General features: G+C 42.0%; 1 protein-coding gene across 6 annotated transcripts in view; it reads right to left on the bottom strand.

The window, feature by feature from the left end:
• Window positions 1-25,152, bottom strand: part of ACAP2 (ArfGAP with coiled-coil, ankyrin repeat and PH domains 2) — a 103,263-nt gene that overhangs the window by 65,758 nt on the left and 12,353 nt on the right. For all 6 annotated transcript variants that reach the window (XM_051991590.1, XM_051991594.1, XM_051991595.1 and 3 more), the window contains exon 2: window positions 2,316-2,373. In XM_051991590.1, the coding sequence (XP_051847550.1) occupies window positions 2,316-2,373 (58 nt within the window). The remainder of the gene's footprint in view (window positions 1-2,315; window positions 2,374-25,152) is intronic.

The following is a 25,152-nucleotide window of genomic DNA, read 5'->3' as shown; positions in this document are numbered from 1 at the left end:
CCCCTCCTTCCCAGGGCTGGTGTGAGGATCGGAGGAGATAGTATCCCTGGCACATAGTAGGTGCCACAGAAATACTGATCACCATCATCATCATCATCGGTATTCCCTTGTTCTTGAGCTGATACCATTTTCAGCATTCAACCCAAAGAGTTAAGCAAAGAGGGAAAAGATGCACATAACCCTAAATTGCTTCTGTTGTAGCAAAGAACTGGGAACGAGTGCCCATCAAGCGGAATGACTGAACAACTTAAGTTACTATAATGTCTGATTTTATTATTTTGTGAAGTTTTTTACAAGAAAATAGGCAGTTTTTGAAAGAAAAAAAGGATGCTTGACTGATATCTGATAATTTCCAATCAAAAGGAAACCTAAAAAGTAAGAGAAGGGGAGAGAACTGCCTATTTAGTAAATACCCACTAAGATGGAAACAAATTTAAAAAGTTACAACACAGTGTGAAAAGTAGCAAAGTCATCCAGAAATTCATGTGACAAAAAGTCTAAGAAAGGAGCAAACCACTTCACTCCCAAGCCTCTGAAGTCTTCAAAATGCACCGAGTGTGGGCAACAAGCCATGTGAATCTGAGATCATGATGAAAGGAACGGGTTTCACAGGGATCACTGAATCGAACCCCTGAAGGGCACAGAACTCTGGAAAAGTATATCAAAGTCTACAGGAAAGGAACAAAGGTAGGATAGGGAGCAAAGTGAGAGTGGGAGAAGAAGGAGCAGAGCAGCCTTGGGTACAGAGAAGATACACTCCCAAGGAAATCCAGGAACCAGAAGGAGACATGGTGGAAGACAGATGGTGTGTGTAAAGGGCAACACAGGCAAGAACGAAGAAGGAAGTAGGAGACTGGGAGTCACGGGAACACCAGAAGCCTGACAGAGAAGCATAATCTGGGAAAAGGGACTTCATGTATTTAGACTTGGTGGCAGAGCTCTTTCTTACTCAATCCAAAACAGAAGAGCTAATAACAATGTCCAAAGGGCACAAGAAGCATAGGGAATGGATCTCACCACTAAGGAAGAGCTACTAACAGAGGAATGAGTGCTAAGAATACAGGGAAAAAGATGCTTCTAGCTCACAATCTGTGGTAGAGAACGGAGGAAAAGCCGGATATAATGTGATGTGCTCTTTAGAGTCAAGAAGAGCAGATTTCAAAGGACTAGAGAAAGGATATAAAAGGCTCAAAAGTAAATTCTGAACAAAGAGAAATAATTCAGATGAGGAAAAAAATTTTTTCCTAAAGAGACCAATGCTGATACATTGGAAACTAATTAATCACCTTGGTTTTTAAAGCCCAGAGAATATGGAAGGATGACATCAACAATGACAACTTTCAGCAAGCACTCTGAGAGGGACCCACTAAGGAAGATTTGATTTTTGACTTTATAGTCAATGAAAATGCCAGATGATATTTAGGGTCCAAAAAGTGAAGCAGCAAGACCCACCAGAGCTTAGGAAGCAATTAGAGGACAGATGGCCCCCAAAAAATTGACTGCTGGGAAGAATATCTTAGACCCAAGATTTGGACTTCAGCTCAGGAAAGAGAGTATCCAGACAAGAGTGGGTGTGTCTAGAGCCAGGTGGGAACTGGGAAATGGGAAGGCACAATAAAGAAAGGGCTTCCTGAGGTGCCCACCTGAGGCAGTCAGGTGGCTGGTAGAACCAAGACAAAGGAAGCCAGGTCTCTGGTTCCCTGTGTTGCTCCTGCATCTTGCAGTAAGTTCTAGTACTCTTGGTGTTCCTGGACTACAAACAGAAGATAAAAGTTGTGTCTTAGCTAATCTTTTTATTTGGATCCAGAAGCCAGCATAGCACTCTTGTTCCAGCTGGTACTTAATAAGCATTTTTTGACATGAACCATATCACTGGGTGCTATGAACCTCAGGAATATTCTAATTCTCTATACAATAATTAAAGAGGAAATTTTCAAAAGCAAGATCAGAGAAAACAGCAGCAACACAGAGATCAGTAATCAGCAAACTGATTTCCTGAGGTTTCTTCATGACCGTGACCATTTCTGGAATAATATCTAAAAATGAAAAGCCACAGACAGGAAACAAACTTTTTCTTACTATAAAGTGGTGTGAAACTGGGTGGAGCCGAATCTGTACCCTCAGATTACTAACATAACGATTTCACTATCAGATTATAAAGTAACAATGATAGCTGCCATCTTGTGGATCAATATCACTATCCCCCAACCTTCTTGCATGGGTCTATGAAACAATGGAAGACAAAGGTGACTTCAATCTTTGCTTAAAGATTTTGAGAGTCTGTAGATTGAGAGGGGAAGTCTGACTGGACTCACCTTATCGAGTTTGAGTTCCAATTCGGCCACATCTCCTTCCACCTCTTCCAAAGCAGCCCTGCAAAAATTACCATAAAGCACTTAGTTAACATGGCTTCACTTCCCAACCTACATCAGTCCCATTCCCAGGACTTCCATCACCTTCTTCCCAACTTAAAGAGCAAACTTTTGGCCACAGAATTCCCTGGAACACTGAAAGGCTCACGTCTGTGCCATGCAGGAAGGTCAAGTGGATGCTCTGACAAATGAGACGGTGAGGTCTGTGTCACCAAATCCCTTCTAAAAAAGGGACATGGTCAGATGCTGACCCTGACCTGGGACATTCTTAGCACATTCTCTTTCTGTTCCTTTTCTGGTTGGACCAGATCTATAATCCCATAAGCTCCCAGGGAGGAAACTCCATGCACCAATGAGGCTCAATTTAATAGTCATAAAATAGAAATGTGAGGAATTTAATCTCTTAAACAACTATTAAATCCTGGACAACAAAAGCATCACAGAAAAAAAAAAAAAAAAAGGAAACCCTCCTTTTTGCTGCTTTTTTAACAGAGCAAGGTAAGCATTCTTTCGAAGCCCTTCCATGGCATCAAGAGGCCAAGTCATCCACTCTCCTGACCGCCTGTTAGTGGAGGGACAGAGAAAAAGGAAACAAGGAGAAGTGGAAGTAGCAGAGGAAGGTGATCTTGGGGGAGGGGGGGAGGGAGGGAGAGGAGGGGAAGAGAAATCCTAAGAGCAGAAACAAGACACAGAACCTCTGAACAAAACTGACAGACCTGGAGAGTAATTGATCACCTAATATAAAGACCACTATTGGACACTGGAACTCAGGATGGTCAAGACAAATTTTCTACTAGAAAACTAAAATCTCTGCTTGGAAAGATGCATAGAAAACTTCTTGCTACAGCAAGTAACCCCGGGTGACAGAGTGAGCATGTATGGGATCCAGAAAGTGATGAGAATTTCTATTCCTTCTGTTGTCATGGAAAACAGCTTCAGAGGTTTAACAGAAGACCTTGAAGAACCAAAAACAATCATGGAGCTGAAGGAATTTGAAGCTTTAATGAGGTATTTTGACTGTATATAGTGTATACATATTTTTATTCTTAACTTGGAAATTTTTTGTGGCAGGTTAAATGTTTGTAAATTGTGTTTTTAATGAGTTAAACTTTGGAACAATCAATTTTAGTGTTTCAAAGATAGAACATGTTTTAAAATAATAAATCTGAAGCTTGGAAAAAAATTCTTACTATCCACTTATTTTGACATAATAGAAAAATACTTTTTCTCATATGTATGAAAAGTTATTTGACATTTTACAAGAAGCTTCGACTCCAAATTTCCTTTGATGTGAATCATCACCTAACAGTCAGGGAGGCACAGTTGCAGATTTAGGCTCCTTACTTATTCATGACAATCTGACAACAGGCTCATTAGATCCTTTACTCTGCAACAACCCAAAGGAACTGGAGATCAATGCAGGACGAAATACTTTCCATCTCATCTTTAAGAGCTAGCAGGATAAAACTGAGGCCGGGGACATGGCTCCAGATGCTGTAGCTTATTCCAAAGAAAAGAGGGTGGAGGGGACATTAGTCTGCAGGGACAATTCTGTAAGGAAATCCAGGAATCAGAGCAGGAAAAGCCCAATGGACGATAATCAAAAGAGGGGGGAAGAAAAGCATTTAGTTGTCAGAGCATACTAGAACCTCCTGGATGTAAGCATCCAAGAAGTACCTTAAATGTGAAAGTCTTCTAATTCCAACAGACTTGGGATGGAAAATGCCATCTGCATCCACAGAGAGAGAGCCATGGAGCCCGAGTGTGGATCAGAGCATGATATCTTCAGCTTTTTTTTTTTTGTTTGTTTGCTTGGGTTTTTTTTTTTTTTTCTCATCATTTTTCCTCTTTTGATCTGATCTTTCTTGCCCAGAAGGTTGAATATGGAAATCTGTTTAGAAGAACTGCACGTGTTTAACCTATATCAGATTGCTTGCTGTCTAGAGGAAGGAGGAAAAATTTGGAACACAAGATTTTGCAAAGGTGAATGATGAAAACTATCTTTGCATGTATTTGGGGGAGGGAATTCTATTGAAATAAAAAAAGTTTGGAAGCCTTCTAAAGACAGAGTAAGAAAAACGGTAAATTCTACTCTGCATAAATGATGATAATTTAGCCCAAAGTTAACTATCCAGGCTACAGATTATACTGTCAATATAAAAGCACAGAGACGAGGAACAGAAAATGAGATTAAGCCAAAGTCTTACACTTGGCCTCCCAATTGGAGAAAGCTTAGTGAAGGCAAATGCACAACTTTCAAGATGGGGGTGGCAATCCTGCCGAGCTCCTCTGGAGATTGGTCAGCACGGGAGCATGACTCAGAGGCTTTGGACATTGGACAGCATCCTGAGGAGAGCAACCAGGGAAGGCCTGGAGTCCCCAGCATACAAGCAGCAGCTGAAGTTTATGAGTCCATTTAACTGGAGGGCAGATGGGGGGCTGGAGTTACGGAGGTAACTGGAGAGTCATTGAGAGTCTGGCAAGAGGGAGATGCTTCTGCTGCTTACCTGAAGAGAAAGGCGTGGATATAAAGGATGCTACGGAGGTGAGGTGAGGGAGCCGGGCAGGGCCCTGTGAGAACTGGGAAGTCAGGACAACCCCAGTCCTTTGGCCAGGGCCTTCTTGCCCCAGCTGAGGACAAAGATCTATTTGGAAGACCAGCACTTTGCTCCATCTCAGGACAGACAGGGAGGGTCATAGAGTGCCCCCTGAGCAGCATCAGTGCTTTTGATGGGGGCAGCAACACTCATGAACAGGCTCACCAGGGATCCAGGTGTGCTGCAAGCAAGGATCTGCTGCCCTGCCGCTCCAGAGCAAGGCCCCCATCAGATCCAAGGCCCCTTAAGAAGACACTTTGGAAAGAATATCAGAGTAGAAGGAATACAGTGGAGAAATGCATCAGCTTTTGTCCTAAAACTGCTAACACTACTAGTGTTTTCAAATACAGATATTCTGTGCTTTAGAGCTCAGACTTAATCCTGAAAATCTGTGTATAATATGGTCTTCCTCAAGCCAAATCATGTTCTACGTAAGTCTGCCTTTTAACAAAATCCTTTTTATAAGGTGATCAGCCACTCATTTATTCAGTAAATTTGGGAACCAAACAAGCCACCACAAAAGTTAATCTATGTCCAAGGGCACAAAAAGCTGGCCTCAGAGCCAGGAAGTCTAGACCCAAATCCTAGTTCTTCCTCACTCAAAAACTACATTCTTAACTCTCTGAATTTAAAAAGACATGCATCAGAGATCAAAGGCTGGGAGAAATACCACCATCCATCACAAATCTGCACAGACAACAGGAGTCCACTTTCTTCCTGCAAAGGGGAAACAGCATTTTCTGTTCTAAAACTACTCCATGTAGACTCACCCAATGGCCTCTCTGTATAGTCGCCACCTTTGGGCCTTCCCAAGGGGTACTTCTGTGGCCAATGGCATAGGACATAAGTAGGAAACTCACTCATACCTAGTCTTGTAGAAGTAACCCCAACTTCATATAGACCATCCTTAAAATCAGCCCAAGAGACATAAGAGAAAACCTTCATGCCCTTCAGAGTCCCAGTTGTAAAACCAACAGATTTTAGTCAAAATGACCGAAGGGCTCTCTTTAAGATTGCCCCTCCATTCTCAGAAGTCTTTAAGGAACAAAGTGTCTATCTCCTTTAAAAAATAATAATAATAATAAGGTCAGAGACACCCAGAATAACTAATGCTAGGTAGCTGTGTAGCCTGAGGCAGCAGGCTGGAGAAGGGAGGAAGCTGTGAGCCACAAGAACTTTCCAAGTCTCCTTCAGCCCTCAAATCCTGGAATTCTAAGCCTCTAGAATCACCATTATGTGCCAAGGTGCAGCAAACAGCATGGGGATGTGATTTTCTTAAAGCAGGATTCTCCCAGCTCCTGAGTCTGTCACTAAAACCCTTTCCCTCTGCCAGAGCTTGCTCAGCCGCCAATTGAGACACCTCACAGCTAAAAATAATGAAGAAGGGAAACAAAGAGTTTTCCAATTAATGTCATTGTCTGGAGAAAGCTTCACTCGGGCCTTTCAAGGAGGGACCTGCTGGCCCCGGGCTGTTGGGGGATGGAGTTTCCATAATCATCTTCTCCCTAGTCAGCCCTTTAAAATACGTGTGCCTCTGGGAGCAGCACAAGTTAGTGGTTCACATGACTTTTCCATTAACCACAGACAACCTCTGACTCCTGTAGAGGACCCCTACTCCTCCCGGCTCCCAGCTTCCTCATTACAATGCAAACTCCTTAGGGATGAGGCTTTCCTGCTCACTTGTATTTTTTTCCAGCAACTATCAGAGTTCTTGGCCCACAGGAAGCACTTAACACCTATTCTATCAAAAACCGCAATAATAACAATAATGATAATAACTGCACTATTTGGCACCTCAAGGTCAGCAACGCACTTTACAAATGTTATTTCATTTGACCCTTAAACAATCTGGTGAGATTCGGAAAAATCTGTCTCCTCATTTTACATATGGAGAAATTGAGGCTAAGAGAGAAGTTCCATGACTTGCCAAGCTTAGCACTGCTACTCTGAAGCTGGGCTTGAATTCAGGTCTGCCAGGACTCTGCCCACTGCCCCATCCCCAAACTTCCCCTAGGCTGCCTTGATTACAAAACCATCAGAAACAGCCAAAAATCCATTTAATAATCCCCCAAATCTCAGTTCTGACAATTCTAACCCTGAAGTGGGTTATTAAAACAGAGAGCAGAAACATTATTTGCGGACCACCAAACAAAGTTTCCCGCTCTTTGGGTCAACATCAGAGTTGCAGATCCAGCAGGCCACAGAGCACCCAGGCTCGTCCTCTCCGTGCAGCGGGCCTCCCCCCTCTTTCCCACTGACTGGACTTATGAGTCTAGCACATTTTTAGGAAGGAGCCATTTTCATTTACTAATGGGGATGCCTGCTAAGGAAATACAGTTTATGAGAAAGAGAGACTTCGGCTCTCCCACAAAAGCTGTGCTGACATCCCCCTTCTCCTCGCTCTGTCTATGCATAACATACACACATGCACACAAAATCAATAATAAATATGCACAGGAAAAGGAGAAGTCAAGTTGGCAATCATTTATGATGAAGCCCTGTGGGTACAAAGGAAAGTAAAAGACAGGCCCAGACCTCAAAGGGCTCCCAGTCTAGTGAGGGAGACCACAAGCAAAACAAAAAGCACAGAAAAGCTACAGCCAAATAAAGTGGAGATAATTAACACAGGATGGCACTGGCATGACGGGGACCAGGAAAGGCTTCTTCTAGAAGGTAGGATTTGAGCTGGGACTCGAAAAAAGCAAGGAGGGCATAGAGCAACCATAAGAGGCTGAAGCACTCCTGAGAAACTTGTCATCTTCCTGAAACCAGGCCCCAATATCTAAAATCTAAAATCTATCCAGGAAAAGGGAGGCAAAGTATCGAAAATCAGCACTGAGTGACGGACAGTTTCTATGACCCACAAGTACACGAGCAAGGTCAAGAGAAGGAAGTAGGCCTCCAGCCACAAGGGATGAGTCCCCAGTAGCTGATGGCAACAATCACACAGGACATGTGGGCACTGACAGGTTAAAGGCCATCTGCCCTGTTGGGAGGAGTACCCACATAGCCTTTATTAGAGGAGTATATTCTAAAAGCTTGTTTTCTCACTCATCACTTCCTCAATTCCACTTTCCTGAGGGATTTTTTTTTAAAGACTATTAAAAGTATTACTATCCAGAAAGCCAATGAAAGGATGCAATAACAAGGGCTGAGTAGCTGCCACAGGTTACATTTCATCTGAACAGTCTTAAAATTTAAGAAAAGAGGGCAAAGGGAGCAGAAAACCAGCCTCACTGGCTGAGAAAGCCCTGGGTCCCTGGTCTCTTCTGCCGGCTACTCACTGACAATTCCTTAATCCACGAGTAGCAGAGCAGGTGCCCAATTTCATTGGGAAAAGAACTTCCTTCCATACCAATAAAAGCAGAACTGGTCCAAAGGGTTAGGTTCATAGTGCTCTAAAGTATTATATTGTACATCCGAAAGCCATTCTTGAAGTCAAGCTCCCCAGGAATCTCGCAAGGAAGGGGATAAAGGCTTCCTCCTCTTCCTCATTTGCCCCTGGTCCCAGACCTAATTAGCATCACCAGCAGAATTCAAGACTCTAAACTGAGAAACTTAAGAGCTGAGAAGCACTGCCTCTCCAGTCTAGCACCTGCCTGACCCTCAAAATCCTAGAGCACATGGGGTAGCTAGATGGCTCAGTGGATAGAGCACCAGCCCTGAAGTCAGGAGGACCTGAGTTCAAATCTGGTCTCAGGCACTTAACAATTCCTAGCTGTGTGACCCTGGGCAAGTCACTTAACGCCCAATGCCTCAGCAAAAAAAAAGAAAAGAAAAGAAAAAGAAAAATCCTAGAGCACAATTTTAGAAGTCTTGTTAATCCCATTTTAAAGAGCAAGATACTGAGGCTGAGAGAGTTAAGTAACTCACTCAGTCAAGCGGCCTAGAAAGATTTAAAAGCAGGACTTCTCAACTCCACCACTGCCTTTCTCCACAGTTGTAATAATTAACAAATACAAGGAGCCATAAATGTTTATTGTCAAAGTGCAAAGGCAAAGAAGTCGGGAACTTTAATGACACTGAAATAAAATGATGGTGGGAAGGGCAGACGAACCAAAAGAAAACAAAAGAAGTCCTACGATGTCAGAGCTGGAAGGAAAACGAGACAGCAACGCTTTCCAACAAATGTCGGGGCTGAGCGAACCTGGGACGCGCAGCCGTGTTTCCAGAAGCCAGGCCACGTGCTTCCCTAACCTGGTGACGTCCCGAGGCTTGGAAACAGGATGGAAGGAGCACAAATGGGACTTGAGCATCGAAGAGCTCCATGTCCTCGAGAGCGTGAGTTTGTAGAAGCGCATGAGTATGTGAAATTTTATTCAATCAACTACCGCCCAGCCTTGGATAATATTAAACAATACTGCACATTGTAGCCGTCTCCTAAGTTGTGCCAGGCACCAACCCACGAAATCCCACTGGCTTCACGGCTGCCTGGACTTTCTCCATGGGCAAGAAGCGGCCTGGCGCGGTGATGAAAAGGCTGGCATGGGAGTCAGGAAGCTCAGCCTCCATCTTCCCTCCAGAGCCCCCCCCAGAGGCTCAGAGCCAGAGATGGAAAGAGCCCACGGCCCCCAGGCCAACTACCTCACCCTATTTTACAGAGTAGGACACTGGGTACCAAAAGCTGAAGTGAGTTGTCCAGAGTCACAAAGGTAATAATCTGCAGAAGAAAACAGACAACTTAAGAAAAGAGAGTAAATTGCAGGCCCTGGAACACTTTGGTGAACAGACAAAATTCCCAAGAGTCAGCTCAAGCACCTGCAATACGGCTTTCTCTCTTCTCAGCCTTTTCAACCCTGTCAAGACTGCTCCGATGTGGCAAGAAGGTGGTCACACAGCCAGGTTAATTCTGCAAGTTACTGGGAAAATAGGATGACCTTTCACCCAAGATTCCCTTCTCCGTTGGCTTGGTGAACACTGCTTTGGGATGGAAGGGACAAAAGTCAATTGGATTTCCTGGGAGCAAATGGTAGCTGATGGGGATGGAGAGCCTGGCGTTCACCAGGCAGGACCGAGAGGCAATCTTCACTGAAAACCAACCGAGGTTCTGGTGAGATCCCATGGGATCCTGAAGAGCCCCACTACCGCCAGAAGAAAAAGAAACTCGTCAACTCTCACACGGATGGAAGCAATGGGAGCCCTCGGCCTTTTTAAGCTCAGGTCTTAACAAGCCCCAGTCTGACTGAGGCCGCAGCCATTCAGGGATGACGACCACCTGCTCCTTCCTCAGGGGCCCCCCTGTACTGACTGTCACAAACCAAGGGTCCAAGAAGAGGCCTAAGGGGTCACCTGGCGCCATCCCCGCCTCTTCCCCCCCCCCAAATGCACTGACCATCAAGGATTCCAAGCCCCAGCAGTCACTTGGTCCAACACCAAGTCCACCCCCCAACTGAGACCCCACATACCCCGCACCACGTGGGGTCCCAAGGGTCCCAGGGATAAGAAAAGGTCGTCTGTTGCAAGGCCATGGTCAACAGCTCTTGGTTTAGAACGGCACAGTGACTAACCTTCTGGCGCTTTCTCAGGCAGGTGCACGCTGGGCAAATGCTCCCAGCCACATGAGCCTGGAAACACAAAGGGAGAGCGGCCTTCGGCAGCTCTAACCAGGAGGAAGCCGGGAGGCAGGGGGCAAGCTTGTCCTGAGCCCACAGACATTTATTAAGCGCCTTCTTCTACTGCCGGGCCTGTGCTCAGTGCTGGTATACAAAGCAAGGCAAAACCCCAGAGCTGAGAGAGGTGACCCCCAAGAGAAAAGGGGCGCAGTGGAGGGGGACCAGGAGGACTTCCTCGGAAAGGGCCTTTCAGCCAAGCACGCCAGGAGGGGAGAGGAGGGCTGGCAGGCCGCTCCCTCTGGGAGAGACCAGAAAGCTCAGGAAGGCCCACAAGGCACTTCCTGTGTGAAGCGGCCGGGACAGGGTGGAGTCAGGTCCATGGTGACTGTGTGACCCTGGGCAAGTGCCCTCCTCTCCCTGGCAGCCGCTCAGGGCGATGCGGGGGAGGACTGGGTGGAGGCAAATCATAGCTCCAACCCCCCCGAAGGACAACAAAGGAAGGGGACCCGGAAAGACGCAATCTATCACATTTTTAAGGTGATGCTGTATCCGCCATGTGCCCAGACACACTGAGAAACAAGAACCGGGACTGCAGCCCAGGGTGAGCGCTGTGTAGTCGGGCCCTCACCCCTGGCCCGGCCAAGCCCGCGTGCCGACCATTTGTCATCTCTACTTCCTGTGGCAGCCCAATTTCCTGTTTTCCGAGGCCAAGTTTCCTAACAAGCAGCCGCGGCAAAAACTCGGGGGAGACGGAGCCCGGGGAGGAGCCCCCTCGGGCACAACAACTGGGCCCCTCACTGGCTCTAGCTCTGAAAAGTGTGAGTCAGCACAAAGTGAGGCCTCCTCTTGAAGCTCCTGGGAAAAGAGGATGCCCGAGGGGCTGAGGAGGACCTGCCCTTTCCACTTCTCGCCCCCAGCGCCAGCGTGGAGGGCCCCACATGGGCACGGTCACTCACGGTCCCAAGGCAAGCCTGGGAGCGGTGCTGGGCGGACATCTCTGAGCAGGATGGCCTGGAAGCATGGAGCGTCCCCTCAGTCCCAGAGACGCTCCTGGAAGAAGACGCCCTTTCTAGAAGGGCAGCGAGGATCGAATGGAGGAGCCTATGGGGACATGGCTGGGTCCCCATCAATGTCACCCGTCCTAGGATACACAGAAAACGGGCTCGGTGAGCCATGGGTGCCAAGTACAAAAGCTGCTTCTTCTGATGGCACTGGACACAAGGTGGTCCTGTCAAGGCAGCCGGGGGTACCGCCGTGCACAAAGTGCTGGGTCTGAGTCAGGAACGCCCCTTCCCCACCCCTCAGCCAGTTGTGAGAACCTGGGTAAGTCCCTCCCTCCATGGCCTCCATTTCCTCAGCTGTAAAATGGGGACCCTGACAGATTCTAGCTCCCAGCACTTCACTCAAGGGGGAGCCCACGGAACTCGCCTGTCACGATGGATCAGAGCAGCCTCATAGTCAGACTGGCCTCCCTGGCTCGAGGCCTTTACTCATAAAGAACTGTGGCAGGAAGCCCATCACCAGCCGTCCAGGCCCTGCCCATCCTCTGTGACTCAGGGCCACGGCCTCCCCACCTCACAGTCGCACCCCAGTCTCACCAGGAGACTTTTGCTTCCTCCCAAGGTCTCAGCAAGCAGCCCAGGGCCCACCTCTCATCGCTCACTCTTCCCATGGGACCCCCCTGACCTCCAAATGCCAGATGACATCATTCATTCCTAGCCAATCACTCACACAGTCTATGGCAAACCCTGTGTGATGTCCTGTGAGTACAAGAACAAAGAAATAATCCCAACCCCTGAAGAGCTGACGTCCTGCTGGAAGAGGTAACAAGTGCACCAGGAAAAAGTAGTGGAAAAGTGACTGATGCAAGCAAAGTGAACAGAACCAGGAGAACAGTATACACCCTGACAGCAATACTGTAACCATCAGTTGCAAAGGACTTAGCTACTCTGATCAAGGCAATGATCCAAGACAGCTTCAAAGGACCCACGATCAAAATTGCTAGCCACCTGCAGGGAGAGATGGACTGAGTGAAGACTGAAGCATATTATTTTTTACTTTTCATGATTTTTTTTTTTTTTGCAATTTGGCTAATATTGGAATGTTTTAGAAATATACTTTAAAGTGAACAGGAGTTTGATTTTCTAGCCTTCTTCATTGATGGCATGTTGCAGCCCCTCATCCCTGCCAACGTGCACTTCTCCAGTCCCTTAGAGTGTGGCCCACTGCTAGGTAGTGCATGAGCTGCAAGGGACTTTCACTTTTACTCCCATATAGGAAAGTCAGTCAGATATTAGTACTGAAAAGCGAGGCCTTTATTTTCATGAGAAGCTCAATGAGAGGAGGGTTCCACCAGCATCCTTACCCCATTCCACTGATTACTTGCAATGAACAATATTGATTTCACACAACAGGAGGTATATCGTACACCATTTCTATTAAAGAGGATTATGGACCGTGGAATATAGCCCACATGGTCAAATATAGTCACTTTTTTCTTCTGCCCATTATGTTTCACTTTGGGTGAGGGACATAGATCAGGAAATGACAGATGTTAAAAAAAAAAAAAAAAAGGCACCAATTCTAAAGTGCAAAAAGGATCACCTGAGTTTCAAGTATTGGATGACTAATAATTTGCTGTCAAAGACATCCTAGCCCAAATGATTTCTGAGTTCCTGGATCCGTGACCTGTAACTTTTCAAGAAGTCCATTTTCTGAACTCTACAACATCACCTTTCTCTGCCACATCCACTGCATGTGTTGTTCTAAAAATCATTGCATATGATGGAGTTTGAAAGCACCCAACCGGATGAGAATGTCAAGGAAGAGTAGGAGACAAAAAGCCCCATTCAAAGAATTTTTTCGTAGAAAGACTAGGAAATATTTTATAAAGATAGTCCCTAGGAACACCAGCAGTTTAAGAGTGTGCTTATAGAGAAACAGAATACACCCCAAAAGAACAGGGCTTAGATAAAAGGAAAGGTTCTGGCCAGGAGCAAATGCTTAACGTCACAACCAAGTACCTTGAGGAAAAGGTAAGGAAACTCACCTAGCTAGAACCGAGATTTTCCAGTGAGAAAAGTAGGAAAGCAGGTTGGCCAGGAAGGATAGGAGGATCCCACACCAGGAAGAACTTTGAATACTGAGCTCAACAAACAACTGTCAGGCAAGGGGAAACCAAAGGGTTGGTGGTTAGTTGGTTTTCAGCCAGCAAGCAAGAGGCTAACAAGGAAGCTGTGGGAGACCATCAAGAAAGCACTGTATGGACAGTCAAAAGGGCAAAAAAGCCTGGAGGTGGGCTCCTCTCTTGGGGTTCTCAGATTCTTTTCCATCTGGCCCCTTTCTACCTTTCCAATTTTTTCATGCTCTTCCTCAAACCCACCACTCCACCTCCATCTCTCTCATGCCTGGAACTCTCTGCCTCTCCATCTCCACTGCTTCTTTCAAGATTTCCAACCTTCCCAATGCAGCTTCTGCAGATAATCTCCCATCTTAGGTCCATCTCCCTTCCTTGCCTTATTAGCCTCCCCCCCGATCCCCATGCTTCTTTCCTTCTATTCCATATGTATTATGTACTATGTATTCAGTTACATGTCAGCTCCCTCCCTGGCACAAGGAGGGTTTACTTCTTATACCCAATGCTTAACACAGTACCTGTCATATAAAAGACTATAAATGCTTGCTGATTAGTATTCATTTTCAACTGCTATTAGCTCATCTTGGGGCCAATTTTAAAGGCATTAGTTTTCCCCATTTAATTATGGTCGTTTGCTCAAGTGGCTTTATTTAATCAAATAAGCAATTACTGTGAAATTTCTAAAATTATAAATCCTACCATACTTATATCTGAAATGATGAAAAATTAAAGTGACAACAAAATAACTTCTGTAAGAATGAGACTGAATTATGCAACACCAGCTAGAAAAACAGTAACATCATCGATGTGACCAAAATCTGCTTTCCTCAGTGTCATCATTTTACTTCAGTAAAGCCTCTGTGGTCGGGCCACAGCTGCTAGATTCCAATCATGAGAAAAGCTATTGTTGACTCAAGAGATGCGATCATACTAGAGTCCAACTGTCACATAAACACACACACACACATACACACACACACACACACACACACACACACACACACACCCACCAGAAAAATAAGCAAAAAACAAAAAAAGCTTGAATGCAGAAAGTTATTATGGTGATAGGGAAGATCAAAGTATAAACTTAGAAGAGGACAATAGTGTCAAAATATGTGAAGCCTCAACAAAAAAAAAAAAAAAATGTAATTTGATCTCAAACCTAAAAAAGAATTCCTGGAAGAGTTTTAAAAGGATTTTAAAAATACATTAGAGAAGCAGAAGAAAAACTGAGAAAAAAAAACGAAAGTAGTGCATTAAAAAAGAATCAATAGCATAAGAAAAGACATCCAAAAATTTACTGAATAAAATAACTCTATAAAAAGTAAAATCAGCCATATGGAAAAGAAAATACAAAAGCTGATTGAAGAAAATAATTCCTTAAAAGTTACAATTGAACAAGTGGACGCTAATGACTCTATAGGACACAAGATAATCAATCAAATCAAAAGTTTTTTTTAAAAAATATGAAACTGTGAAATTCTTTTATTGGAAAAACAACTGACCAAGAAAATATATCCAGGAAAGATAATATGAGAATTACTGAACTACCCAAAAGCACTGCCCTGATATAGCAGAACCAGGGAGCAAAACAGACTTACTTTCACAGCCTGAAAGAGATCCCAATATGAAAATTTCCAGAAACACAATAGTCAAATTCTACAGCTCACAAATCAAGAAGAAAGTATTGCAATTTAACTATCATGGAATTAAAGTCAGGATAAGACAGCTTCCACATTATAGGACTAGTGAGCTTGAAATATGATACACCAGAAGGCAAAGAATTAGAATAAAACCAAGAATCATTACCCAGCAAAACTAAATATTGTTTTTCAGGGGGGAAAATGGACATTTAACAAAATAGAGGATTTTCAACCATTTCTAAAGAACAAAGCTGGAAAAAAAAAGTGAACTAATACAAGATTCAAGAGAAATATTAAAACATAAAAAAGCAAGGAAAAAAACAAGAAATTCAGATTAAAAGGGAAAAGCATATCAAATAATTAGGTATGCAACTTAAAAAAAATAGAAAAAGAACAAATTAAAAAGCCTCAATTAATGGGGCAGTGAGGTGGCCCAGTGGATAGAACACTACCCTGAAGTCAGGAGGACTTCAGTTAAAATCTGGCCTCAGCACTTCCTAGCTGTGTGACCTTGAGCAACTCACTTAACCCCAATTGCCTCAACAACAACCAAAAAATCCCCAATTAAACACCAACTTGGAAATTTTGAAAATCAAAGGAGAGATTAACAAAACTGAAAAAAAAATTGAACTAAAATAAATTAGAAGCTAGTTTTATGGGGAAAAAACAATAAAATAGATAAACCAATGACCAATCTGATTAATCAAAGGAAAGAAAATCAAATTACTAGTATGAAAAATGAAAGCAATAAATTCATTACTAATGAAGAGGAAATAAAAACAATTGTTCAGAGGTATTTTGCCTGATTTTATCACAATATATAACAATAAATGAAATAGATAAATATCTACAAAAACATATATTATTCACATTAACAGAAGAAATAAAACTCTTAATCCAATCTTAGAAAAATAAATTGAACAAGTCATCAATGAATTTCCAAAGAAACAATCTCCAAGACTAGAGGGATTCATAAATGAATTCTACCAAACATTTAAAGAACAATTAATTCCAATACTATATAAACTATGTGGAAAAACAGGCCAAGAAGGAGTCCCACCGAATTCCTTTCACAGCACAAATATGGCATTGATAACCCAAGCCAAAAAGAGTCAAAACAGAGAAGAAAATTATAGACAAATTGCCTTAATAAATATTCATGCAATTTTTTTAATTACATACATCACAAGGACACTAAAAAGCATAGTAGCTTCATCCCAGCAATGGTCCCAGTCTGCCTTTGGCGCATATTTACTTATTTAGGACTTATTTGGGACCCCTTTCTGAATTTTCTATCTTTTGGATAATATGGAAACATTTTACATAATTGCACATGTATAACCTAAATATGTTTGCTTACTATCTCGGGGAGGGAGAGAATTTGGAACTCAAAATTAAAAACTTTTTTAATTAGAAAGAGACAGAGAAATGCATTCAAAGGAAAGTGGCTTTAGTCCTGTCAGAGGGCTGTCGTCCAACAAATCTGGGACAGTACAAAGACACAAGGTGGAATCCCAGGGAGGAAATTTGTGTCCAATCAGGTTCTCTGACTTTGGTAACAGCCTGAAATCCACGCTGACAGGATCACAAAATACCCATCAACGTGCCTCCAATTCAGTATCATCCTTCAGCCCTCATTGTGCAAACTCCTCTCAGAGATCCAGTCTCTTGTGTAGTGTTGGTCCCTGGGCCTTCGCAACTGCCCTGTAGACTTCTGCCTACTTCTCTCCCTACCCATTGTGGGGCAGACCCTTCTCTCACGTGATGTCTGGACTACGCCACAGCACTCTCTGCTCCTGTCAAAGGGACTTTCCTAACACCCTCCCCCCAAACTCCACGTCCTCTCGGAGCCAGCTACATCAGTTTGCTCACTGTTGCTCCCCCACAATACCATATCTCCCAACTTTGGGGCCTGACACGAGTGGCCCTTATCTCCTCCACTTCCTGAAATCATCCCCGAATCAGCACCCAGATCACCTTCTGCAGGAGGCCATTCTTGGTCCTCTCTCCCTCCCCCCCTAACGGTCCTCCCTTTGGGGTGACCGTCCAGATATGCTGCGTATATTCAGTGTTCGTGGCTACTTACATGTGGCCTCTCCCCAATAAAACAGGAGCTGCTGGTAGGTCAGAAGGACGTTGCCTTTTTTTGGCATCCCCAGAGCTTAGAACTCACTTGGCACATAGTCAGCTCTTAATAAATGCTTGATTGACTGACTATATCAACAGATGCCGGGAGCATCATTTGCTTTATTGAATGAGCCTTTTTATACTTAATTATTTGGCAAATAACATTATATTATGCAAGCAATCCTTCGTGTTATACTTTTGCCAATATATTCTACAAACAGACTTCAAGGTTGTAATTTCCATTTGTTTCATGTTATGTGTAGTTTAGACATTTACCGAAACAAGACAGTAGTTTATCCTCTCCATCAACAACATACTTGTAAATTCCAAAGATAAAGCAAGTTACTATTTTATCAAGTTGTCTTAAATTTCCTGTTGCTTCTATACTCCCTTCAGCGTTTCAGGGAACCCTTTTTTCAAGGGGTGTATTAATCTACTTCCAAAAAAAAAAAAAAAAAGTCCAGGGGCAGCCTAGGTGAAGCAGTGTTTTGAGCATCAGCCCTGAAGTCAGGAAGACATTTGGCCTCAGACACTTAACACTTCCTGGCTTTGTGACCCTGGGCAAATAAGTCACTTAACCCCAATTGCCTCAACAACAAAAAAAAAAAAAAAAAAAGAAAATTTCTAACATTTATCTATAATGTCCCAGTAATGTGTTTATTATATTTTTTAGTTGAATTTGTTTTGGAAACCAGTTTTCTTACCCCACATCTGTCATAATGAATGATGCTGAGAAACATAAACAGTTGTTATGGCACTTTTAATTTTCCACAAAGGGATCTAACTTTGAATTTACAGCCTTTATTTTTTTTTTAATAAATCTTAAAAATATATTTTGGTGGGGATAGCTGGTTGTTGTAGTGGATAGAGCACCAGTCCTGAAGTCAGGAGGATCTGAGTTCAAATTTGACCTTAGGCACAACACTTCCTAGCTGCCTGATCCTTAAGTGAGCAAGTCACTTAATCCCAATTGCCTCAGCAAAAAGAAACAAACAAATAAATAAATAAATAATAAGTATATATAGGGTTTTTACATCAAGAGAGGAGTATTCCCATAACAGAATATTTTAAGGGGGGGGGGGGGAGAGAGGAGGGAATCAGCAAAATCAATCAATCCATCAAAAAAGTCTGAAAATATATGCAATATTCCCCACCCACAGATTTCCTAACTTTGCAAAGGAAGGGGCAGGATTATTCTTTTAAATTTTGCAGCATCTGGGCTTTATTATTTTTTTTCTACTGTTTTGAGGTGGTTCCTTCCATTTCTATGGTTGTGGTCATCATACAGAGATTTCACTCTTCGTTGCTTAGAACATATTCTAACATAGTTGGATTTTTGGAGCATAAAATGAAAACCCATCACAATAGAGCTTCCAAATGTGAACAAAATGTCATTTAGGACTGAAATTGTGTAATATCTCTGGAATATATCTGTGAGACGATCTTTTTTTTTTTTTTTTAAATTGTAGGCATGAGGTGGCGAAGAGACTTTTGAGAAAGTGTAATGATTTATAGTCCCTTGTCCCCTCCAAAAATAGAAAAAGAAAAAGAAAAGCAGGCTGGACACTAAACTACCAAGGGATTATTTTATAGAACTAAACAAAAGAAGAAAATTAATTTAGAGCAATAAAAGGTTAAGTACCGCAAGGGTCAGAAATAAAGAAAAGCTGGGATAAAAGTGTGGTGTTTTCCTTCTTTAAAATATAACATAAAAACGGTTCTCTCTGGGAGAAAGCAGGTTTCTTGGGGAAGTTTTCTGGAGGCAGCCTTAGTTTCAATTAAGAGTAAATAATCACCCAAAACGCAGCCAGGTGATAAAAGTTCAGATCTTTTATTGCCTCCAATATAGCCCAGTTAGCTTAGAGACCTATCTCTCTGCTTGGTTCTAAGAGCTCTTGCCGCTTTGTCCTTTGCTTCTGCCTCTGCTTTCTTCAGTCTCCAGAGCCAGCACCAAGTTGAATCTGTCTCGCCTCTGAGAAAGGGCTTCTGGCTCTCAATCTCCCAGAGTGCTCCTCTCCGACCCCAGTCAATGTTCAGAAGAAAAACTCTTCACTCAGAGAGGGCTTCTGGCTGACCTCACTTGACGCTCCCCTCTCGATCTAAAATCAGCTGAACTCTCGACTCGTAGCTTCTTCACTCTGAAAAACTCTCTTGACTGGCCCATTGAAGCTCTATTTATGCTTCTTCGAGAGAGAGGGATTATGGGTTTCTTCCCAGAGTGCTCTCTGGCCCCAAGAGCTTCAAGGGAGGTGTGAATTTACAAAGTTACACAGTTAACTTTGTGAATCTCCCATACTTGTGAATTCCAATGAGTAAAGGTGTGAACACAAGCATTGTATCAATTAGTTCTACTTAGTACCTTGTTTCAGGTTCTGGCCCAAAACATCTCAACTCAAACGACTTAACAGTTTGTAAAGATTCCAACATAAAAGAAGCCCAAAAGTACCAGTCTCAAACTACATTATAAATCTACCAATTTATACCATTAAAACTATTTAGGCAAAATTCAGAGAAATTGATCAGTACAACATATCAGATAAGCAACACACAAAAGCAACTGGTCTCAGCAGTTTTCAATTAGCCACAGGATATCCAATATTAGATCTAGCTCACTGGCCAAAACTTCTGGGAAATCTGAAAGGGAAACTGGTACAAGTGAGGCTTAGACCAGCATTTCATACCATAAACCACAAGAAGCTCCAAATGGATACAAGACAGGTATAAAGGTCATGGAAATAACAGAAGAGAAGGGTAATAACTTTCACAACTCTGGAAAAAAAAGGGAAGAGAATTCTTTAAAAAAAAAAAAAAAACTACAACAAGGGCTATAGAGGATCATAAAAGATAGAATAAATAATTCTCAATACTTAAAATGGAAAATTTTCTGCACTCATCCTACCCCCCCAAAAAAAAAAAAAAAAAAACAATGCAATGACATTCAATAGGGAAATCATGAAGTGGAAAACGATTTTGTTTTAAATTTCTCGGCTGAAGACTGACTACCCCTGATATTACACACACACACATATATATATGGAATTGAGAACATTCTAAGCCTGCCAAGTGAGTATTTTGAGTCTCCCAAGATGACCCTCTAAAGCAGAGTGTTTCCCAGGTCCCACACACAAGCCTGAAGTTCACACCAGGCCAAATCGTGACAAACCACAATGAGAACTAGAAGCACAAAAAATAGGCCAGAAGCCTGTGGCAGTAAGGGCTTCCCCCTCTCCCCCAGTAAAACAGATCTTGGACATTTACTAGATCCTTCAAAGCTGTGTCAGGTACCCTTGAACAACAAAGCAGCAAGAAAAGAGAAGAGGGCACTGAAAGTCCTGGAGAAAATAGGCGGCAGGTAACAACCCACAGAATGTCAAAGTGGACAACTCAAACCCAACTCTCAAGGGCCCAAGAGCTCCAGCAAACTAATAGAGGCTGGAAAGGACATCATTCTGAATCTCAAAGACAAGGCTAGGAGGGAGTGGCAAAAAACAGTAAGTACAGATTGGGTGAAAGAACCCAGAGCAACATCTAATAGGAATATACTTCACCCAAACATGCATGAAGACAGAGCTTGGCCCAATTCAGAACCTAAAGCTGGGGGAAAGAAGAAATTGAATAAAACACTATCCCATATCAAAAATTATTGCTAATTAGGGCAGTGAGATGACATGGGGGACAAAGCCCCAGCTCTGGAGTCAGGAGGACCTGAGTTCAATTGTGATCTCAGATTTCAAAGCTGAGAACCTGAGGATGGGTTGGTTCTGTTCTACAAAAGGAACAGAGAGGTTAACAGAGTTAAAAGGAGGAAGAGAGAAGGGAGAGTAAAAGGAGTAATACACTGCTCTAGAAAGGAGAGGGAAGGGGTAGAATTGGCTGGTTTTCTATACCTGGGTATGTGAGACAATATAAACATGAAGAAGTAGGTAGGGGAAACAGGTGACAGATGAACCTCACTTTTACCTAAAATACACAGAATATAAGGACACAACAGACGGACAGCAAGGTGCCAATTAGTGCACTCCATTTGAAGTGGAAGCACTATTCAAATGCATGGTGCAAATTTCTATTGGGCTAAAACCAATGATGATATTTTACATAATTAGCTTTAAATAGTACAGACTTGAACATATGGGGCCAAATCAAGGTTCTTTTTCACACTAATAGAGACCTTACAGGTAGAAATAGGTAAGTTATACAAGGAAACAAGCAGGGACCAGGAGGTCAAGAAGGAAGATAATGCCCAGGAGCAAACTGGCACAAGCAAAATAAACTTCCAGATCCAGAAAGGACAATTAAAAGGAGGAATGAAAAAGAAATGAAAACAAAAGCACTAACAAAAATAGCCAGCATTTATACAGCACTTCAAGTTTTACAAAGCTCTTTACAAATTATTATCTGGTTTCGTTTCGTTGTTTGGACAAGCAGGCCACAGTCCATGGATGTCATGGTACACTGTGTCATCAAGTATGACAAGAGAATCCTGGGACAGGATGCAAGAGTGAAGCGAGTAGAACCAAAATGACAACTTTCTCAACAGCAGCAACATTATAACAAAAACAACTTGGAAAAACTCAAGGATCCTGCTATCTCCAGGGGACCCATCTCAGAACAGAGAGGTAAGGTGATAGATACAATGAGCAGAGGTGTACATTTCTGGAGATGTCAGCCATGTGGATCTGTTTTGTAATGAGGCTTATTTATTACAAGGGATTTTTATCTCCAAGATTACAAGAGTAACAAGTAGCAGAGCTGAGCCTCAAGTGCATCCGAGATCAGATCCACCACACACTTCTAAATCAGAAATGGAGGACTGGCCTCTAAGCACTATCTGACCAGTGGCTTAATTTGAAAACCTTCCTGGCTAGGTACAACTAAACATCTGTAGCTCATCCCTGAATCCTCACTGCTAACCTATAGATGAAATACATATTTATATTATTAATATGCACATATGGGAATATCTGCATTTTGTATTTATGTCTTATATAACACATACACAGGGTGCCCCCAAAGACTGACTTCAACTTTCATCTAGCTATTAAAGCTTAAAACTAGGACTCTGGGGAAGCCTGGTTTTATATAATAGCAATTTCTGATAAGAGGTCCTAGTAAAATATAGACTCTCAGCTCCAAAGAGGAGCCAGACTATACAGAGCATGATGGGGATCCTTTCTTCAGGTGCTCGGGCAGAACTCGTACCCTGTAACAGCACAGGCAATGAGATGCTGGAATTTCTTGACAAGTCAGTTTACTAATGAATGGGAAATAGGTTACTGGAGCTCTCTGGAGCTCAGGACATCTGGACTCAGGATAAGCAAAAGACTCAGAAACCGGTGGGAGGCTCAGGGCTCACTAGGCTAAAAGTCTATCTATTAATTAGACAGAAGACTGTGAGGAGTCATGGCCTCTTTCCCAGTGCTTTTTGTCTTCTTCTGTCTTGTTCTCTCAGTCTCCCTTTCTCTTTTCCGTCTCTCTCCTATTCCCTCCCATTCTTTCTCACAATATGGAATTGAGGCATATCTTTCTAATTTTTTATACTGAATAGCTGTATATCACTCTGTTTCCTGCCTTGGGAACAAAGGGCATACAGAACAATTCTGGTCCAATACCAGAGGGGAAAAATACCCAGTAGAATGGAAGGAAATATACAATTAACAATCCTTACTCATGAATTCATCCATAAAACAAAGAGGATAGCAAAGGGGATTAAAAAGCAGTATCTAATAGGTTCTTTGCAAGCAATTATTTTAAGTGTTTATATTTATTTATATATTATGTATATATTTAAGTAAATAAAAAATCTCACATAGAATAAAGATAAGAAATTGATGCAAAACACTGTATTGTCCCAACTGAACTCAAAAACTCAGGGGTAGCAATCATGAGCTCAAACAATCACAGAAATGGACTTACTTTAAAAAGATAAACAGAAAAACTACATAAAACTAAAAAGTACCATAAACAATGAATTAATTTTAATATTTAACATATGCAACAAATGGCAAAGCATCTAAATGCTTAATAGGAAAAGCTAATCTAGTTACAGGGTGACATTAAAGTTAGGCTACAGGGAGGATCTTAAGTTGCCACCTTTTAAAGCTAGAAAAAAAATAAACAAGAAGGAAGAGAAGCTATTGAATAGAATTTTAGAAAAATTAGATATAATACTTGGGGAATTGCTGAATGAAATAGAAAGGATACCTATTTCTCAACTCTGCTTGACACCTTTACAAAAAAAAAAAAAAAAAACACAAAAAAACTAATGTTTAAAACTCCACTGGACACCAAAATAGAAATACTGAAAAAAAGGCGATCAACAAAACTGAAAGAAAAAAGAAAAACAAGTTTTAATAGATAAATAGATAAAACTAAGAGCAAGTAAAACAAATAAAATGTCATTAACTGTATTAAAAAGAAAACCAAATAGGAAAAGAATAGTTCACAACAAATGAAGAAATCAAGGATATTAGGAAATATTTTTCTACCTATATATTAATAAAAAACTTAAATGTAATAGATGAATCTAAATGGCACTGCAGTAGAGAGAGTTCAAATTCAACTTTAAATACTTGCTACTCACTAGCTGGTGTATGTGACCTGAATAAGTCACTTAACCCAAACAGCCTCACACATCAAAAAAAAAAAAAAAAAAAAAAAGGGGGGAGGCGGGATAAACAGTTACAAAAATACAAACTATTCAGATTAAGAAAACAGGAAATAGAAAATGAAGCAATCAAATTCCAAGGGAAAAGAGGGAGGACTAAACAGGCCCTAAATGAACTCTCAAAGGAAAAAAAAAAAAAAACCCAGGACCAGATGGATTCATAAGGAAATTCTATCAAACTCAGGGAACACTTAATTCCAATGTTACATGCACTCTTTGCAAAAATAACCAAAGAACAGATCCTACCAAATTCCTTTTCTGACACAATTCTTGTCTTGATAATCTACAGAGAGAGTCAAAGCAAAAGAGGAGAACTACAGATCTATATTCCTAAAAAATATCAGGACTGACATATTTTAAAACTCTGCAAAAACCTTGCAGCAACATATGACAAAGGTGAAACACTCTAAGTTTGGAATTCAGAATTAGTTTAACATTAGGAAAACTATAAATATAATTGGCCATATTAATAACAAGAACCAAAATCACATGATCACATCAACAGGGACAGAAAACACAGAAGTTAAAGGATCTTTCCTTAATGTGATAAATAGTATATATCTGAAACACAGAGCCAGCATTCTATACAAGGCGAGTAAACTTGAGTCTCATCAGAGTCATGATACAGCACCGATGTCCACTGGCACCACTCCAATTTGACTCAGTGCTAGAAATGCTAGTTCCAGAAATAAGAAAATTGCCCAATCATGGGCAAAAAAGAAATCAAATAACCTCTTTTTGCAGACAATATGATGATGTGTTTAAAGAAATCCTAGAGATTCAACCCAAAAAATAATTGAAACAATAACTTCAGCAAAGCTGCAGAATATTAAAGCCACATAAATCATCAACATCTTGATATACTATAATAAAAGCCAACAGGAAAAGGCAGAAAGAGAAATTCCATTTACAATAACTGAAGAATATATAAAATACTCATTGTGCACGCAAGATGTACACAGGAATTATATGAATACAACTACAAAACATTGTTTGCAGAAATATAGATCTAAACAATTGGCAATCTCCATTGCTCACAGATGTGCCAAGCCAATGCAATA

Source organism: Antechinus flavipes, chromosome 3 (genome assembly GCF_016432865.1).
Source record: "Antechinus flavipes isolate AdamAnt ecotype Samford, QLD, Australia chromosome 3, AdamAnt_v2, whole genome shotgun sequence".
NCBI classification, from domain to species: Eukaryota; Metazoa; Chordata; class Mammalia; order Dasyuromorphia; family Dasyuridae; genus Antechinus; species Antechinus flavipes.
The sequence above is the reverse complement of the archived record's forward strand: the minus strand, read 5'-3'. Positions and strand labels throughout refer to the sequence as shown.